The sequence below is a fragment of the Haliaeetus albicilla genome, chromosome 8 (genome assembly GCF_947461875.1).
Source record: "Haliaeetus albicilla chromosome 8, bHalAlb1.1, whole genome shotgun sequence".
NCBI lineage: Eukaryota > Metazoa > Chordata > Aves > Accipitriformes > Accipitridae > Haliaeetus > Haliaeetus albicilla.
Genome location: NC_091490.1, coordinates 39,141,929 through 39,155,592, shown reverse-complemented (window position 1 = coordinate 39,155,592; position 13,664 = coordinate 39,141,929). Strand labels below are relative to the sequence as shown.

General features: G+C 66.3%; 1 protein-coding gene across 7 annotated transcripts in view; it reads left to right on the top strand.

Moving 5' to 3' along the window:
* Nucleotides 1-13,664, top strand: part of NFIC (nuclear factor I C) — a 47,553-nt gene that overhangs the window by 21,638 nt on the left and 12,251 nt on the right. For 4 of the 7 annotated variants that reach the window (XM_069790055.1, XM_069790059.1, XM_069790056.1 and 1 more), the window contains exons 3-6: nt 10,692-10,763; nt 11,284-11,382; nt 11,533-11,656; nt 11,824-11,948. In XM_069790055.1, the coding sequence (XP_069646156.1) occupies nt 10,692-10,763; nt 11,284-11,382; nt 11,533-11,656; nt 11,824-11,948 (420 nt within the window). The remainder of the gene's footprint in view (nt 1-10,691; nt 10,764-11,283; nt 11,383-11,532; nt 11,657-11,823; nt 11,949-13,664) is intronic. The other 3 variants (XM_069790054.1, XM_069790060.1, XM_069790057.1) reach the window with 1 other exon arrangement.

The following is a 13,664-nucleotide window of genomic DNA, read 5'->3' as shown; positions in this document are numbered from 1 at the left end:
ACGCCAGCGGGGGCAAACCCCAGTAGCTCCTGCTGTGCACTGAGGGGATGCTGAACCACTGCCCTTCACCTGCCTGGGGCTCCCACAGACCTGGGGAGACTGGGCTGGTTTCACTACAGCAAGGAGTGAGGGTCAGATCCACTCTCGAAGCCTTGACAATCGAAAGGGGGAAACTGAGGCACGGTGGGCAGGGCAGATGGCAGTTTCCAGGCTCAGAAGATTAGGTCCCTAAGCCATCATCTGCTGGCTCATGCCACCTCCCTGCGTGTTGGGAAAGGGAAGCTTGTAGTAGCTCGGGTCAGATCTTATTTTACCCAGGCAGGTTTGCTGTTCCTGGCTGGTGACATGCTGGCACAGACAGCGTCCTAGCAGCTGGGGTCCCCCACAGACCCCAACATCCCCCAGCACCCCCAGGCAGATGAGGAGCCTGGGGAGATGCTGCATGATCCCCACAGGCAAGGGCAGGGCTTGGTTTCGCAGGGATGATGCAGAGTCAGGGGGGACTGCGATATAGACCCCCAAGGGGTGGTCGAAGGGCTCATGGCAACCCCACGGCCAGGCCAGGCTGCCCAGGTGTGCGGGGACCAGGACACCAGTCCTCGCCTGGCAGCAGTCCCCTGTCCATGCCTGCAGCACTGGGTGATGCCCCCCAGCCATGCCCCCCATCCCCGTGAGCCTGACCCCATCAACACCACGGCAGGGGCAGCGTGGGGCTTGTGGCTCCTTGCCCGGCACTGGCCAGGGCCCAGGGATGGATAATGACACCACAGACGGCACCGTGGTGCCGGCAATCCCAACAAAAGGGGTGCCAGCACCATGAATCACGGTGGGCATGGGTAGCCAGAGATGGCTCTGCCCCTGCCTGGCCAGCAATGGGATGCACTGGGTGTCACTGGGGAAACTGAGACATGGTGGGCGTGTGACACCCCCCCCGCAATGCTCCCCAGGGAGCCGTGCGTCCCGGGCAGAGCGCTGGAGGGGCCTGCCAAGCTCTCGTGGCTTTGGAGAAAAGCAGGGCACAGCCTCTGCTAGTGGATAGCCAGGGCCGGATCCTGCCCCAGGGCCCAGGTGGGACCCCAGGCAGGCGGTGGGCACGGGCCATCAGTGGCAGGGGGCGCACATGTGCGGTCACACACGCGTGTGCACCCAGGACCTGCCTGCCCAGCCGCATCTCCTGACGTGTGCGCACACGTGGTACTGGTGCTGTACGCCCATGCCCACGCACGTGGCTTGCCCGCTCAGAGGCAGGATGAGGCCCAACAGGACTGGGTGCTGCCGTTTCCCAGTGCCACATTGGGAACCGTGGGTGCTGTGCTGGGGACGGGGGTGCCCCGGGTGCTGGCTGGGGTGGGGGTGTGGGTGCTCTGTGCAGGATGGGGCAGCGACTGCTGGGCAGGGTAGAGGGGTGTCATGTACTGGGCTCAGACATGGCCATGCTGGGCTGAACTGGGATGGGGTACTGGGGTTAACTGGGGTGCTGCCTGCTGCGCTGGGGGCACCCCATACTGCCTAGGATGGGAGTGCTGCATACTGGGCTGGACTGGGGGCAGCCTGCGCTGGCTCGGCTGGAGATGTAGTGTCACACTGGGCTGGGGGGTACCCTGTACTGGGCTGGACTGGGAGCCCTACGGTGGCCATGATGGGGTCCCCTATACCTCTTGGCGTGCCGCATCGGGGTGCTGGTGGGTTCCCAGGCCACGCCGCAGCCGGCGGCTGTCCCCGGGGAGATGGCTGCCCCTCTGCCACCACCCCCCCCAGCGACCTTGACCCCGGCGTCTGGGTCCCCAGCAGCCGCAGTCACCTGACTGTCTAATTGGGAACACAGCGGCTGTAAATACTCTCTGATAAGGCCTGGCAGCCTCTCACTTTCCCTGTTAAGGTCGCTCTCTGCCCCGGTTAAGGGGGACCGGGACCGGCCAGCGGCATCAGCTGCGCTGGGGTTGGGACCCCCCCGAGGAGCTGCAGGGTGCTGGGTGCTGCGGTGGGGTGGGTGCTCGGCATTGCCCCGGCCCCAGCCCGCAGCGGGCGCTTTCTGTGGGGCCGTGGCTAGCGAGGGGTTATCCGGCCCGGCGCGTCAGTGGGGAAACTGAGGCAAGAAGGGACGTTGGGGCAGGCGCCGCATCGGTGCGACCCTGTGCTGTACGGCCAGGCCAGGCGATGGCCCTGCTCAGGGTGTGCTGGGCATCCCCACTGCCTCGCACGCTCGCTGGCCTCCTCCCTGCCCAGCACGCTGCCTGCTCCCTCCTGTCTGCTCGCTCCTGCTCGCTCCTGCACGCTTTCCCCCTTTGCACATCTCGCCCTGCAGCCAGCTTCCCCCGCCCCTGCAGCATCCCCAGTCCCTGGGGCTGGGGGGTGAACAGGAGGAGGCTGGGGGAGATCTCGCCTGCGTGGGGGCCCCCCCAGCTGGGCAGCTCCAGCTCCCCGCAGCCCCCGCGGCCCCCCATTATCAGGCCGAAGCACGTGGGCTCTCGACTCCCCCGCCTACGCCTGGCCCGTTTTGCTGGTGTCAGCACAATTTCCCAGCCGCTGCTCTGGCAACCCCGCAGAGGGGAGGCGGTGGAAGAGCCCCCCAGCCCTGCTCTCCCCACCTGGGGTTGGGGGGCAGCCTGGGGGGGGGGGGGGCTGCCTCCTGGTGCCCCCCCCCGGACAGATGCCAAGAGCCAGTTCTGCCTCTTGGCTCTTTCTTGCCCCCCCCATCCTTCTGCCTGGAAGACCCGCCTGGCTTTCCGTGCCCCCGGGTGCACATGGAGAAACTGAGGCACGAGCGATGCCAGGCTTGGGGGAGGCCCCATCCCAGCCCCGCTGGCCACGGGGGGGCTGCCGTGGGGTGCAGGGGAGTGCTGGACACCTGGGTATGCTCCCCAGCGCTCGGCAGCGCAGCACCAGTGCATCCTGACCCGCACCCGCAGCCCCCAGTACCCCTGTGAGCAGGGTGGACCGCCAGCTCGGTGCAGGATGTGTGCTGGGTGGGTGCAGTGCTGGGAGCAGGACTGGGAGCAGGATGAGTGCAGGACTGGGTGAGGTCTGGGTGCAGGGTTGGTTGGTGGACCGAGAGCAGGGCTTGGTGCAGGACTGGGTGCTGGATGTGAGCAGGGCTGGGTGCAGGACTGGGTGCAGGATGTGAGCAGGGCTGGGTGCAGGACTGGGTGCTGGATGTGAGCAGGGCTGGGTGCAGGGCTGGGCTGTGCACACCGCAGTGGGGGAGGGGATAGCGCTGCAGCCCAGAGCTGGGTGTGCGGGGAGGGGGGGGGGCTGGGGGGGGGGAGAGCTCGGAGGTCGCTGGTGAAAGTCAAAAGCATTGCAGTAAAATGGTAATCAATCTCCCCAGTCGATGGTGCCAGGACCTTCGAAGCATTACAGAGAGATTCCTCCCAGCAGCTCCCGACGGCAGCAGCCAGTCTGGGGGGGCTGCTGCCCCCCTCCCTGCACCCTCACCTCAGTGCTCCCCACCTCCATGGGCGCCCCTCCCTGCGCCCTCACCCATGTGCCTCCATCCCTGCATCCCCATCCCTATGCACCCATCCCTGCATCCCACATCCCTGGACCCCCATCCCAGCACCCCCCATCCCTGGACACCCATCCCTGGACCCCCCTCCTCATGCCCCCATCCCTGCATCCCCATCCTGGTACCCCCCATCCCTAGACCCCATCCCCATCCTGGCCAGGCTCCAGGACCCTGGGGGAGGCAGGACAGGGTCTGCACCTTTTGGGGTGCTCCGGGGCTGGCAGGGACCCTGCAGCTGACGTGCTCAGCGGGGCAGGGAGGGGGAAGGCTGTGCCCTGCAGTGAGCTTCCCCTGGTAGTGCCTGGCGGCTGAGCCCGGCTGTGCCCCCCCCACACCAAGGCCATGTGGGGTGGGAGCAGATGGGTGCCCAGGGCAAGCAGGCGGAGGGCCCCAGGGTGGCATCCCGCTCCTGGCACCCCCGGCACGCTGCCATGTGCAGCCGGCTGCGCTGCCGCCGGCGGACGGCACCCAGGGGGGAGTCAGGGACCTCCACGCCGTGCCAGCATCTGCGTCTCCCACCGCCTGGCAGCCCCTTATCTCCCCTCACCAGCCTCGCCGCTGGCTGCGGCGCGAGGCAGATGGCACCAATCTGCTGGGGAGCCCGTGCCAGGGCTCTTGTCCTGAGCGCGCCTGCGGGCCGTGCCAGGCCGGCCGTGCCAAACGGCTGTGCCGTCCCTCCAGATGGAGGAGCAGGCGTTTCCCCGGGCAGCGCTTGCTCCACCAGCCCCCGCGCAAATATTTATCGGCAGGGTTGCAAGGAGATTGATGGGGTGCACAATATTTGGGCTCTGCTGTTCGCAGAGCTGGGCGCCGGCAGGCAGGCGGGCTGGAGAACCCCCCCAGCATGCAGATAAACATGTGCAAACCCTCCTCCCGCTCCAGGTATCTCTCCTCTCCCAGCCAAATAACCAGGGAAGCTGGGTTGAGGGGGGCAAGATAGGCAGAGCCCAGCGGGGAGAGCAGACTCCCCTGGGAAAGGGCACAAGGGTATGAGACATTGGAGAATGGACAGGGGCCGGGTTTCTGCCCCCGAGAGCTGCGTGCCATGGAGGTGGCCGTGGAAAGGGGCTCACCGGGGTGCGGTGACCCCGACCCACTGTCCCTGTACCCAGCCCCACCGCGAGCCCGGCGGCAGCAACAGCCAGGGTGGTTTCGGCATGCTGGAGCTCTCTGGATCGATGTGCCGCGACCTTGGGGAGGTCAGGGCTTCCCCGGCTCTCCCGCAGTGCGCCGAGCCGGCAGCATGCCGGAGCCGGCCGGCTTCCCCGCAGTGCCCAGCTGGCAGGGGGCAGCCCCAGCCCCGCCTCATCGGTGAAACAAGTTGCCCCGTGCTCAGCCCTGCCGCCTCAGCCGGGGTGAGCAGTGCTTGCCCGGGGACCTAGCACGGGGTGCCGCGTCCTATGGTGCTGGGGTTTTGGGGCAAGGGGCCGGAGCGGTTCCCTGCGCCGTTCGGCACCCGATGAATAAAAGATGAGCGAGCTCCGTCTCACGAGCACCTGCCATCCTCCGCCTTCGCCACCCGCCATCCCCCCACGCTGGCAAGCGTCGTGCCCTCCCCGGGGCCGCAGTTGCCATCCTGGCCGGGTGCCCGGCTCTGTGCCGCGCTGGCAAGGGACAGCTGGGGCGGCAGATGCCTGCCGCGCCCCCTCCCGCTGGCGGCTGCAGGCATGGAGGAGGGGAACAGACACCACCAAGCCCCCCTGCCCCCCGTGTGCCGCTGCACCCCCGAGCCGGGCTGGCACTGCCAGCTGGGGTCTGGGGTCTCCTGCCGTGCCAGCCCCCGCGCTGGAGTCTCTGCCAGCCTCAGGGAGGGCTTGAACCTGCCCCCCCTTCCCCGTCAGCCCTGTGTGGCCTCAGACCTCGGCCCCCGGGGCGGGAGATTCCCACAATACACTGGGAGCGATGCCTGCGGTCAGTGTGGGGGTGAGACTGGGGTCAGGGGGGGCCATGGCGGGGGCCCGTGGGACTCTGGGGGGGGGCAGCTGGGCTGTGCCGTGGGGCTGTGTGCTGCGGTGGGGCCGTGTAGTGCTGTAGGACTGTGCCGTGTCGTGGGGCTGGGGTAGGTGGGGCAGTGGGATGCTGGAAGCCCCCAGCAGCTGCTCAGGGCCAGGCCCCTCGGCAGGGCAAGCAGGGGCAGTGGGTCCAGCAGGGCAGTGGGTCTGTCCAGTGCAGACAGGGGGCCAGGCCTGGGACCCTCCAGCTGCACCCGCAGAGCTGGGGTGTCCCTCTGCCCCCGCTATCTCCCTTCTCCTTCCTCCTGCCCTCCCACCCTCTTGCCTTTCCCCCTGTGTTCCTCCTGCCGTCCTTCTGCTTTCTCTTCCCTCCCTCCCCTCCTCATCAGCAATTTCCCTCTTTCCTTATTTTTATTTTCATCTTTCTTTTGTTCCTTTTCTTTCTCTTTTTCCTTTTCCTTTCTTCTTCCTTTCCTTTTTCTTTTTTCTTTTTTCTTTTTTCTTTTTTCTTTTTTCTTTTTTCTTTTTTCTTTTTTCTTTTTTCTTTTTTCTTTTTTCATTTTCTTTTTTCATTTTTCTTTTCCTTTTTCTTTTTTGTTTTTTCTTTTTCTTTTTCTTTTTCTTTTTTCTTTTTCTTTTTTTTCTTCTTTCCCTTTCCCTTTCCCTTTCTGTCCACTTTCATTTCTTCCACCCTTTTTTCTTTCTTTCTCCCTCCCTTCCTTGTTCTCCTTTCTCTCTCCCATCCCTCTCTCCTCTCTCCCATCCCCTCCCAGCAGCTGCACCCCCGGGTGTCCCCAGCCCCCCCCAGCCCAGGGCTCAGGGGCTAGGTGCCAGCACCCTGTGGCGGGTGGGGGGGTCCCAGGGGGGGAGTGGGGGGCTCAACCATCCCTTTGTCCATCCCACTCTCACCCGTCCCTTTGTCCACTGCCATCTGTCCCCGCTCGCCTCCCCGGGCGCCGGCAGCCCTGGATGTGGCCCAGGCCTGGCAGGGCCGAACGAGGGGGCGGCTGCGACGCCCGCCTGGGGGGGTTCCCCCCGGCCGTTGCCGTCTCCCCGCGCCGGCCGGGGTCGGCCGAGGACAAACCCGCTCGCTCCCAGCGCGCCAGCGCTCGCTTGCAGGCGCCGGCCAACGTGCTCGCGCCTCCCCAGCCTCCCGCCCGGGCCAGCTGGCTGCAGCCGGCGAACGTGGCAGCGGGGCACGTCCGTCCCCCCCGCCGCCTTGGGGGATGCCTCCAGCCAGGACCTCCCCAGGGTTTTGCTCGGCTGGGGGAGGAGAAGCTGCCGCCCCCGCGGCATTCGCGGCCTGCCAGAGAGTGGGCTGAGACCCAACAAACTCATCTCGCCCCCTCATAGCACCGCAGCCCTCCAGGCACGACGGCGGGGGCTGAAGGGGGAGTGGGGCGTTACAAAGAGCATGGCGGAGGGGTCCGGTGCCCCGGGCGCGCCGGCTGGCCCGGCTGAGCTGGGATTTACCCGGCACACACGGCGTTTCTCGGGGTATTATATAAAGGAGGTTACACAAGCGGGTCTGTTCCGGGTTTTATGTAAGGGCCACCCCGGCCTGCCTGGCAGCGGGACGGGCAGCGTTGCGCAGACCAGTGGGGCCAGTGTGGGGCTGGGGGTCTGGCAGGGAGGGGCCCCCGAATCACAACCCCCCCAGCAGCCTCGCCCACCCCTAGCTCTTGCAGGGGGGCCACTGCCCTACAGCACTCAGGCTCCCTCAGGTCTCCAGGTGTCCCCCATCCTGACCAGGCTGTTCACTCTGGGCCCTAGTGATGTATGCTGCGGGCAAGGGCCAGCCGGAGGCACCGGGGAAGCTGTGTGTTGCTCCTGGGTAGGTGCTGTGGCTGCACCACCACCGAGGGAGAGGCAGGGGGGACAATTCCCCAGGGGTCTTAGCCCCGAGCCGACCCCAGGGGAAACTGAGGCACAGGGCAGGAGCCTGCAGGCAGCGGTGCTGAGCCCTCTCCCATCTCCTGCCCTGTCACCAGCAGAGCTGGGGGAGGAGGAGGAAAGCTGCTGCCCTCACCGGGGGGGGGGGGGGGGGGGGGGGGGCCTGGGCCACGCACGCTGGCGCCAGTGGCTCCACCAGCCCCCAGCATCCTTCAGCCTCTGCGCCTGCGCCCTACACCACTGCCGGTAACACCGTGCACTGTTACCGTCAGTGCTCAGGCACAGAGCCAGGGCTCTCCCGCAGCTGCGCCAGCCCCAGGGGGCACCCGGCCTGCAGGGACCCCCCCCGCCAGGGCCAACCCTGCTGCCTGGGGGTCGTTCCCACGCGCCGAGGCCATGGGCAGGGAGTCGCCGTGGGGCCGGCGGCACCCTGCCAGCCTGCGGGGCCGGGGTGCTGGGGATCCATAATTCAATGGGTGGCATCGGTCCAGCCTGCCAGCGCGGCCAGGAGCCTGGGCAGCCCTCGCCCCCACTCCCCCCCCCACCCCCAGGCACACACTTTGCTATTTTTAAAAGCGATTGGATCAACCTGTTTGGGCACCAAGCGCTCTCCCGCTCCGTGCTGGGAGGGTGGGGGGAGGACCCGGGCACTGAACACCTTCCCCTCTGGGCTCCCTGCAATGTGGCAGCAGGACCCCCCCACCTCCATCTCCCATCCCGGCCCTGGCAGGCGTGGAGGGTGCAGAATGTCCCCCATCAGCGAGACTGGGGGCGCGGGGGGCTCCCCAGGCTATTTATGCCTTCCCAGTGTGGCCGAGCCACTTGTCGGGTGCTGGATTTGGTCACACACACCCCCCCCAAATGTCCCTTGAGGGGAGCAAGGCCGTGGCGGGAGCCCGGTGAGATCCCTTCGCCATTTTAGTGCGCGCCGGCCGGCCGCAGGCAGCCGTCACATGGCGGTGAGAGCAGAGTTTGGCCCAGCCGCGCTGCGCCTGAGGAGGCAGCCAGAAATCTGCTGGCGAGCTCGCCCGGCTCAGCCACGAGGATCACCGGCAGCTGGGGGGGTACCGAGCCCACGGCCCCTGTCTTCGCGCCCACATGCCTCTGTCAGCGGGGACGCGAGGGTGCCGGGAGGGGACAGTCCTGCTGCCAGACCTCGAAGCTTGGGAGAAGTTCTTGGTGCTCCTTAGGGTGCCGTGGCTGGGACTGGGGTGCTCGGGTTGGGGTCACCCCCGCTGGGAACAGGGGTGTGGGGGATGGCGTCGGTGATGCCGGATCAGGGTGATGCTGGTGGGAGAGTGTAGGGGGCATCGGGGGGGGGTACCCAGGGCAAGCGTGTGGCCCTGCCAGGTGCCCTGGGGAAACAGGCTCCAGGCTGGGGGGGCTTTGGGGGCAGCGAAGGTCCACGTGGAGCATCTGGGAGTGAGGAAAGATCCATGTGGGGCATCTCGGGCCGGACAGGGTCCGTGCAGGGTATCTCAGGGCGAGCAATTGTGGGAGGTCCCGTGGGCCGAGCCGAGGGCCGTGCGGAGCACCGCGGAGGCCGCTGGGTGAGGGCATGGCCTGGGGGGGGGGGCTTCTTAGTGGCCAAGCACCCCTGGGAGCGGGCAGCCGGGTGCTATCCCCCGGGGGCGAGCAGGGGGCTGGGGAGCCCCGAGGCGACGTCGGGGAGGGGCGCGGGGAGCCAGGCCGGCCTTGGGGCTGTAACCGCAAGACACCGCCCCGTGCCTTGGCCGGGCTCCACCGCTAACCACTTCCAGAGCCGCTGCGAGATTTGTTGTTTTAAGAGGCGAGGAGGGGCCGTGTCCGGCTGCGCGGTGCCCGCGGGCGTGCGGGGGGTCCCTGCTGCCGCTCACCCCCTTCACCGGCTGGCTCGTGCCCTGCTCGCTCCCGCCGCCCGCTCCCGCATGCTTGGGCACGAGGCGGCCTTCAAAATGGGGGGAAAAAAGGGGGAAAAAGAAGAAAAATGGAGGGGGGGGCAAAACCCCCACGCCCGTCACTGGGGGAATTTCTGCTCCCTAAAATGGCTGCCTGGAGGAAGCCAAGTGTGCGGGCCAGCGCATGGGCAAGCACGCAGGCACGGGGCTAGCTGGTGGCGGGATGCGGTGTCGGGGCGGGATGCCACAGGGCCGCTGGCGTGAAAGGGCTGCCAGGCCGGCGCGGGGGAAAGGGTGGGGAGGAGCGCCGGCAACTGGGGAGGGAGACAAAATGGCTGCATTCGGCATCGACATCAAGCGGCCCCGGGGGTGGCGAGGGTGGCGCAGAGGGGTGTTGGGGTGGGGGCATGGCTCGGCCTGGCCGGCCAAAAATAACCGCTGTTGGAGCCGTGCGTGCACGAGGGACTGGGGGGAGCATGGGGCGGGAGGGGGAGAAAAAGGGGGAGAAAAAAAGGAAAGAAAGGGAAAAAACCCCAAGCCGCAGCAGGCGGGCTGGCAGCAGCGGCCGCTCTGTTTTGACGGTGTTGTTTGGATTGTCGCAGCCCTTTCCCGGCATCAGCCAAAGCTGCGAAAGAGAAACGCCAAAGGCCAAGGGGTGGGAGGAGGAGGAGGATGGAGGAGCAGGAGGAAGGACGACGAGAGGGGGAAATACATGGCGAAAGTTTTGGAAGGGCTTTGGGAGCAGCCGGGTGAGGGGCATGCGGCCAAGCCTGTGCCAGGGAGGAAGGATGCTCCCGAGTGCGGCTCAGGCCCCGGTGGGGCACGGGGAGCCAGAGGGTGCACCGGCTGTGCCATGCTGGGCTGTGCCAGTGCTGCTGAGCCCAGCGTCTGAGCCAGGTTATTTTTAGCTAAGATGGAGCAGGGACAGCAGGGGCTTCGGGAGTCAGAGCGGGTGCTGCCCCTGGGGCCCTGCTGCCCTCTGGGGGGCTTGGAGGAGGCAGTACAAGGTGCCATGGGGCAGCAAGGGCGATGCCTGTCCGTGGTGACACTGCCCGGTGGGGCAGGGATGGGTCATGGCAGCGGCTGGAGGGAGGAGAGGAGGCAGGGAGACAGGAGCTTGGCCAGGGGGCCATCACCCTGCCTCGGGGCGGGTCAAGTGCCACGGGTTTCCCTCCTGAGGAGAGCAGCGCCTGTATCCTGCATGCCAGCGTGGGGCTGTCACCGTTCCTGTTGCCGGCAAGGAGGCCACAGGGAAGGATGGTTGCTGGCTCTTCCCCAGTGGCTGGGCAAGTGCCGGCTTGGTTGTGGCCTTTCTGTGGGGTGGGAGCCACTGGCCAGACTGTGCCTCAGTTTTCCCCCCCCGCAGCAGAGCGGCGAGGGAGGCTGCCAGGGCAGTTAGCCGGCAGGTATCCCCGGCTTGTAGCGACATGGGGTGGCTCATGCCGGTGGTGGTTTCTCTTGCAGATGCAGAGCAGAGCAGCAGCCCCCGGACGGGCATCGGCTCGGACCAGGAGGACAGCAAACCCATCACGCTGGGTGAGGAGGGCGAGCAGGGCTCGGGCAAGCAGGTCAAGGGGCACCTGGCCCTGTCCCCAGGGTCCCTGCAGCAGAGGTGGCCCACTCGACAGGCGGTCATGCCCCCTGCATCGACAGCTCCCGCCAGCTGTTCTGGTGCCCACCAACCCCAGCCAGCTACTGCCTGGCACCTGCAATGACCTAGGCATAGCCTCAGCCTCGTCCCACAGCCGGCAGAGCCCTGCTGGGGCCGTGTCCCTTGGGGACAGCAGCTGTCATGGAGGTCCCATTGTAGGGGTGCAGCCCTAAGCCCTGCCGGTGCCCTCAGCCACAGGGAAACTGAGGCATGGAGCAGCCCCAGGGTTTCAGCAGCTAGAGGGGACCAGTTGGGATGGTCCCTTGCTGGAGGAGGGAAGTGGAGCAAAGCTGGCTGAAGAGGGGGGACAGGTGGCATTACGGAGGATTTGGGGATGTTGGGGTGCCCTCAAGCATCGCCACAAGACAATGCGGGGCAGGAGGAGTGGTCCTGTCCTTCCCCCAGCGCTCCCTCCTCTCTCCCATGCAGATTCGACAGACTTCCAGGAAAGCTTCGTCACCTCGGGGGTGTTCAGTGTCACCGAGCTCATCCAGGTGTCCCGAAGTGAGTGCCACCATGATGCCACCCCTCCCCAGCTGCCTGGGCACGGCAGCATCCTCACAGCTCCCCCATCCCAGCTGCGGGCTGGGGCTCCCCTCCCTGCCAGGCGGGGGGCAATGCTGGGCCCCCCCTGATTCCCCTCTCTCCCCGCAGCGCCGGTGGTGACAGGCACGGGGCCAAACTTCTCCCTGGGGGAGCTGCAGGGCCACCTGGCCTACGACCTGAACCCCTCCAGCACTGGCATGAGGAGGACACTGCCCAGCACCTCCTCCAGCGGGTAGGTGCTGCCGGGGCAATGCCAGGGTGATGCCGGGGTGATGCTGGGGCGATGCTGGGGCCAGCCTGAGCACAGCCGTGGGCTGCCGGCCATCTCGCCAAGGGGGAGGCGGGGGGGCAGGCCGGATCCTGCTGCAGGCTGGCGCTGATCCCTTCCCTGCCCTCCAGGAGCAAACGGCACAAGTCGGGGTCCATGGAGGACGACATCGACACCAGCCCGGGGGGCGAGTACTACACCTCCTCCAACTCCCCCACCAGCAGCAGCCGCAACTGGACAGAAGACATGGAAGGGGGTAGGTGACTCCCTATAGGGGCCTCCCTATAGGTGCCCTCCTGCTGCTATAGGGCCCCCCCAGCCACCTCACGGGTCCTCTACAGGCACCACCGTCAGACCTCCCCTGTGAAAGCCCGGGCGCTCTGTATGTGCCATGGTGTTGCTATAGGGATCCTCAAGTCAAAGCACAAGCTGGCTATAGGTGCTGTGGTGTTGCTACAGGGACCCCCAGCAAGTCACTGTTTCTCTATAGGTGCTGTGGGGTTACTACAGAGCCCCTCCATTAAGTCACAGGCTCTCCAAAGGTGTCTAGGTGTTGCTGTATCCCCCCCATTTAGGCACGGGCTCTCTCTATAGGTGCTCTGTATAGGGCCAGCCCAGTGCCCCAGCCCCACGCTGGCCTCTCCCAGCCCCACGGCGGCCACTTGGCGCTACGGACAGCTTGCTTTCTTGCTTGGCGTTTTTTTCCCTTTCCTGTCTAGACAGCCCCAATTAGCTGTTCATTAAGAAAAGGGGGGGGGCTGGGCTAATTAAAGCGATGCTGCAGGGCTGGCACAGCGGCTCCCACGCCCCAGGGTGCCTTTGCAGGGCTGCAGGCGAAGGAGCCGCTCATCTTTCTCCCCCCCTTGGCTCTTATCCTGCCTCCCCGCACCCCAACAATGGGGCAGGATCCATCCTGGCCCCCCAGCCCTGCCAGAGCCTGGGGGGTGCCCAGCTGGGGGGGCTGGAGGTACCGATGCTGTCGGAAGGAGGCTTGGGGAAAGCGAGTCCTGCCCCAGGACAGTGCCCAATATGGGCCGGGGACTCTGCCCCATCCTGCCCCACCTTGGGCCCCATGGGGCTGGTGCCATGGGGTGGCAGGTGGGAGGGCAGGAGGGTCCCGGAGGGAGATGTAACCCCCTCCCCGCAGCGTTGCACGTGGGCGTGCGGGCGTGTGTGGAGGAAGGGAGCCGTGCCGGGGCGTCCCTTGTCCCCTGCCGGTGGCCTGATCCGGGGCAGGGATGAGGGGGGGCAGTGGGGGGGTTATGGCAATCCCGTACGGGATGTTCTGGGAAATCCTCCTAACCCCTGGCTGAGAAGGGGCTAAACCCATTACTGGGCCTGGGCCAAATGGCCAGAGCTAAAGCCACGGTGGCAGGGGATTAACGTGCCCACCACCCCCTCCCGCTCGGTCCTGCGCCCCAGGGTGGCCCTTGGGGACCCAGACACCCGGTGCTCTGCGGGGGTCCTGGGGAGGGGCTGCAGGTCCCTGGCGGGGTCAACCCCCAAGCTGACACCTTTCTGCCTCCCTGGGAGCTCCTTGTGGTGGCAGGATGTGGTCCCCAGCCCCAGGGTGCCAGGCGAGGTGGGTGCCCAATGGGGACTGTGGGGTCACAGGGCACCCATAGGGGCACCCATTTCTGCACCTGGGGCGGGCACATGCACATACACAGAGCTGTGTGCACCTGCATGCACACACAAATGTGCGCTTGCATGCACAGTTGTGCACACAGGTACACGCACATGCATGCTCTGGCTGATGCCCGTGCATGAACACAAGCCTGCACACACACGTACATGTACACACACTCACACAGGTGCACACAGTCGTGCTGATGCACACACACGCATGTGTGCACATGCATGTACATATGCACATGCAGGTGTGGGCACACTCATGCACGCCCATATACCAGTGCACACACACATGTGCATGTGCACACCTGTTATACACCCCTAGAGGTGTCCACACATG